General features: G+C 40.4%; 1 protein-coding gene across 1 annotated transcript; it reads left to right on the top strand.

Annotated features, from left to right (window-relative positions):
• Positions 1-1,305: 1,305 nt before the first annotated feature.
• Positions 1,306-4,248, top strand: LOC141147453 (olfactory receptor 1500-like). Its single transcript, XM_073634690.1, has 2 exons — positions 1,306-2,209; positions 4,214-4,248. Exons 1-2 carry the CDS (start codon positions 1,306-1,308, stop codon positions 4,246-4,248), a joined length of 939 nt encoding a protein of 312 aa, XP_073490791.1.
• Positions 4,249-5,615: the final 1,367 nt, after the last annotated feature.

Here is a 5,615-nt window from a genome sequence, read left to right as displayed (position 1 = left end):
GATGGTACAAAAGGTAAAAGCTGTGTGGGATGGTTTGATGAGGGTGGCTCGGGTACTGTTCTTAGGTGGGTGTGAAATAGGCTTCCCTGAATAAATGAGTTTTCAGGGATCTCCCAAAGGTGGACAGGGTGGGGGCTGACCGGACATACCAGGACAGGATGGGAGAGGCTCTAGAGTAGTCCTGGAGGCGAGCATGGGAGGAGGTAACAAGAGGAAGCAAGAGGAAGCCAGTGAAGGGACTGGCAGAAAGGAGCAGCAGTTTTGTGGAGAGCACAACTAATAGTTGTCCTGTGGACAGATTCTCCCACCTGAGCTGTGGATCTCTGCAGCTCCTCCAGAGTTACCATGGACCTCTTTGCTCTTCTCAGATAAATGCTCTCCTTTCCTGGCTGGTCAGTTTAGGTGGACGGCCATGTCTTGGTAGGTTTGCAGTTGTGCCATACTTTTTTCATTTTCCGATGATGGATTGAACAGAGCTCCGTGAGATGTTCAAAGCTTGGGATATTTTTTTATAACCTAACCCTGCTTTATACTTCTCCACAACTTTATCCCTGACCTGTCTGGTGTGTTCCTTGGCCTTTATGATACTGTTTGTTCACTAAGGTTGTCTAAAAAACCTCTGAGGGCTTCACAGAAAAGTTGTTTTTATACTGAGATTAAATGACACACAGATGGACTCTATTTACTAATTAGATGACTTTTGAAGGCAATTGGTTCCAATAGATTTTAGTTAGGGGTATCAGAGTAAAGGGGGCTGAATACAAATGCACGCCACACTTTTCACACATTTATTTGTAAAAAATGTTGAAAAACATTTATTATTTTCCTACCACTTCACAATGTGCCACTTTGTCTATCACATAAAATCCCAATAAAATATATTTATGTTTTTGATTTTAACATGAAATGTGGAAAAATTCAAGGAGTATGAATACTTTTTCAAGGCACTGTAAATCAAACCTTTCAATGAATTTCAGAGGTGCATTGTGATTTATGTGTGTTTTCTTTATTTTTTATTTACATATCTTACCAAGAAAATAAGATCCAAGAATATTGCAATGAGAAATCAGACACTTTTGGAGGTGTTCATCTTCTCTGGATTGTCTGACCCTCCAGCTCTTCATCTTCCTCTTTTTCTCTTCTTCCTTCTTATCTACCTTCTGACATTAATCTGGAATTTTCTGATGATTGTCTTCACATCAAGTTATCCCATAAGTTGCAGGAAAAAAGGTTAATTTTATACAATTTATTGCCACACAGTTTCCTTTTTTTTTAATAATAAATACATATTAGTAAAAGATTTAAATGGGAAATCAGACAATAATAAATGAATTCTTCCTCTCCGGATTGTCTGATATTCCAGCTCTTCAGGTCCCTCTCTTTCTCTTCTTCCTTCTCATCTACCTTCTGACATTAATCTGGAATTTTCTGATCATTGTCCTCATAGTCACCGACTCTCACCTCCATGTTCCTATGTATTTCTTCCTTGGGAACCTGGCCAGTTTGGACCTCTGCTGTTCTTCAGTCACCGTCCCACGAATGTTATTTGACCTTCACACCAAGACAAGAATGATTTCCATAACAGCTTGTATAACGCAAGTCTTCTTCTTTATGTTCTTCATCGATACTGAGATTTTTCTGCTGACTGCCATGTCCTATGATCGATATAATGCTGTTTGTCAGCCGTTACGTTACACACAGATCATGAGTTCAAAAGCATGTGGTCAGTTGGTCTCCATTGTATGGTGCTTTGCTTTGACTAATACTTTAGTTCACACACTTTGTGGATTCAATTTAACATTTTGTGGATCAGAAATTATACAAAACTTCTTCTGTGAACTTCCACAGTTGTTTCAAATCTCCTGCAGTGACATCTTCATCAACATTCTACTCATCTTTCTCCTTGGTGCCATCCTTGGAGGTGGCTCTCTGATACTGACCATCCTTTCTTATGTCTATATATTCAGAACTGTCCTGAAAATGCAAATTAAAGATAAAATGAGTAAAGTTTTCTCTACATGTATGTCTCACCTGACAGTGGTCTTTTTATTTTATTGCTCCATTATGTTTAATTATTTTCGGCCAAGCCCCAAACAACATTTTGCTGGTGACAAAGTGTTGGCCGTCTTTTACACAACGATTGTCCCTCTCCTCAATCCTCTGATTTACAGCCTGAGGAACCAGGACTTGAGAGCAGCAATTCACAATGGTTTTAGAAGGATTGTCTCCTCCGTAATAGAAAGTTCATCTACATTAAATCCTCATTTGTAGAAATTATCTAGACACAGAAGTACAGTATCTTTATATCTGACCGGCGTCTATAATTCAATGAAAAGCTGTTTTTTGTTGTAAGAATTGTGATTATTAAGTGGAGTATCTTTCGTATAAGAGCCGGTTAGGACATCTACGGTAGATTATTATACAAAACAAGTTTCCCAGGAAAAAGAAAGATCTGGGAACTGTTTGAGTGTCATTATGGTAAATAGGCTTTCCATTTTCCAAAAGTGAGTAGAAGACGCATTAGTAAAACCTCTATATATACAATTTCCCCAATAGAAAATATCTAAAATCACTTTCAGAATTTGAACCATGTATCTGACAATTCTGCTTTTCTTGTATTGTTAATTATATTTGGTTGTGTTTTAGTATCAAATGGTTCGAAGACTCATTCTTTTACCTCAAAACATGTAAGGAACACATCAGCCAACCTCACACTTTGTCACAAAGTTTCTATAATTTCTTTGCTGTGGTATCAGTAGAGCCACCCGCTGATGTAAACACATTTGTATTGTTTCTTAGATACATTTATGGAATGGAGCCCCAACAAATGTCCTCTGAATACTTTTGTTTTTACATTTTACTAACAAATGTCCTCTGAATACTTTTGTTTTTACATTTTACTCTGAATTTTTGAAGAAATAAAATGCCACCCTACCATACCAAACAAAAAAAAAAGATATACATTGTAAATATCCACTTGCTACACACAAATATTTTATTTATAAAAAAGGGAACACAAGAGGGCACCAGACTCAGCCTTTCTACTTTCTACTGTTATGCACACATAACAATACATCTTTAATAAAAAGTCCATATAAACAAGTCCATGAAGGCCATAAATGTATGCAGCTAAAACAACCTAAGTGGCAGCTCCCCATAGAGTGCAGAATACTCTGTAAGAAACAACAAAGGGAACACCAGGGGTGGCGCCAGACTAAGTGTAGCAGATAAGTAACTGGATTTATTAAAAAGCCAAATTGCAATTTATATTGAGGTAAAGTAGAAAGGCATATTAAGGTCTGTAGCAGGCATTTGAAGGTTCCCTGAGGTCATCAATACAAGTCCTGAAGGTAAAATGTTCCTGTGCCTTGTATGTGCTTTGCAAGGAGGAATAGAAGGAGACTCAACAGGAAGCAAGCTGGAGGTAGCAGTAAGCCATGTGGAATGCAGGGACCACCTGTAGGGTCTGAGAAAGAAGTGTTTTCTTTAAAACACGCCATCTGATTGATCCCTGCCACACGCTGATGTCACTTCCGGTCCAGGGGTCCCTGCACTCCATGCTGGTTACAGCTACCTCCAGCTCACATCTTGCTGAGTCTCCTGCTGTTCCTCCTTGAGCACACCAGGCACAGGATCAGTTTACCTTCAGGACTTGAATTGATGACCTCGGGGAACCTTCCAACACCAGACATTAAAGTGTTTGTTACCCTAGCATTTCATATTCCTGATATATGCCTGCTGTACCATGTACTTGAATGAGAAAATCTCCTGTTCTCTTTGTATTACTTGCTTTGTGTGAAATCCCTGGTGTTCCTGCCAGTCCCTCTGCTTTCCTATTCTCTTATTATAAACTGACCCCACTAAGCTGGAGAACACAGCGTGGTCAACTCTCTAGCTATGCTGGGAACTCAGCCTGCTCTCCTCCAATGATCAGACTTTTCATGACACGCCCCTCCCCTGCACAGCCATTCACTGGAAAGTTTGATGTAATGCTGTGTCTCCTCCCCCAGCCCTTATGCAACTGAGAACAGAGGGAATGTGATAATTTATAAAAAAAGAGAAAAAAAGGTATTTATAATCTTTATTATTTTTATTTTTATATCTATACACAAATGTTTTGCCTTTCATTTTAATTTTAAACTAATTCAGTTCTTTACAAGGTGATTGTTTACATATACTTTAATATGACTTTCTACTTTACCTCGATGTACAGTGGGTATAGAAAAGAATTACCCTCCTTCAAAATAATCACATTTTGTTGCTTTGCTGCCAGAAATGAAGACAGACACCTTTTTTGTTTTATTCAGCTGTATTCACTCTATTGTGGGGACACCAGTACGGTATTTGTACATTGAAATCATATCCCCTCTCAGGCGTCTCTTCTCCAGAGAGAATAAGTTCAGTGCTCGTAACCTTTCCTCATAACTAATGTCCTCCAGACATGCTGGAGAGAGAATCACAGAACATGCCTCTGCTCACCATGAGGCCTCTGAAGCATACCACCAGCACTCTGAGGAAATACGATTTTTGCAAGCTAAAGTGACCGACCTGGAGGATCGCTCCAGGAGAAACAACATAAAGTTCAGAGGTATCCCTGAGACCGTCAAATCTCCAGATCCAATCCATTACATTCAATAATTGTTTCTCAAGCTCATTCCCCAACTATCGCAAGCTGATAACGCTATTGACCACGCTCACAGGATCGCTAAACCGAACTACCTACTAGAAACAGTTCTGCGAGATGTACTGACGCATATTCATTTCTTCCAAGTGAAGGAAATAATCATGTCTGCAGCCCGGACTACCACTCCCCTGCCAGACCTTTACTCCTCCATGTCACTTTACACAGATATATAGGTGGCCACCACAACAAAGAGAATTTACCCAAGTCATTGCAGTCCTCCGAAATTGCAACATCGCACACAAATGGGCCTTTCCCGCTAAATTGGTGGTGACATTCCAAAACCAACCTCTGCTACCATGAAGTAACCTGGAAGAAATAAGGCAGGCCCCATACACCATAACAGCTGAAATGAGAAATCACCCCTTCTCTTTAAGCACACTGTGTACTATCTCTTGGACATGCATATGAATCCCCCACACACTGGGAGAGGCAGCTATGGCTCTTGATGTCATTCCTCAGGATGCCATAGGGAAGGGGGAATCAAGCTAGGTATGAGAGGCAGCACAGCCCATAGACTTCAGTATGGAAGAATGCTGAAGTAGCATCCAGGGTGTAGGGGTGGTATTTCAAAAGCCTTCCGGAGGCTCTATAATTGAGAAAGCAGTTCCAGCCTTGATGGCCTACATCCACATAGGGTCTTATTCTATGGGTTTATAAGGAGAGAGAGAGTGCTGAGACCTAAAGATTTGAGTAGCTTGGATGGTGAGGTTTCAGATGTGCTGCAATGGTTAAGGCAGCAACAAGACTTCTATGGAGCCAACAAAAAACTCACCTTCAAGAGAAAGCAGCAGCACTGATCAGCAGGCAGCATGCTCACCAACTCAGGATGACGCCTCACACTACCAAGCTACAGGCCTTTTTCATGTGCCAGACAAAGAATGGGCCTGTGGTGATCTGCATCATTTGCCTGCAGAAAAAAAACACCCTGGGC

The sequence above is a fragment of the Aquarana catesbeiana genome, linkage group LG06, assembly GCF_042186555.1.
Source record: "Aquarana catesbeiana isolate 2022-GZ linkage group LG06, ASM4218655v1, whole genome shotgun sequence".
NCBI lineage: Eukaryota > Metazoa > Chordata > Amphibia > Anura > Ranidae > Aquarana > Aquarana catesbeiana.
Note: the sequence above shows the minus strand (reverse complement) of the source record. Positions and strands in the feature narration are given on the sequence as shown.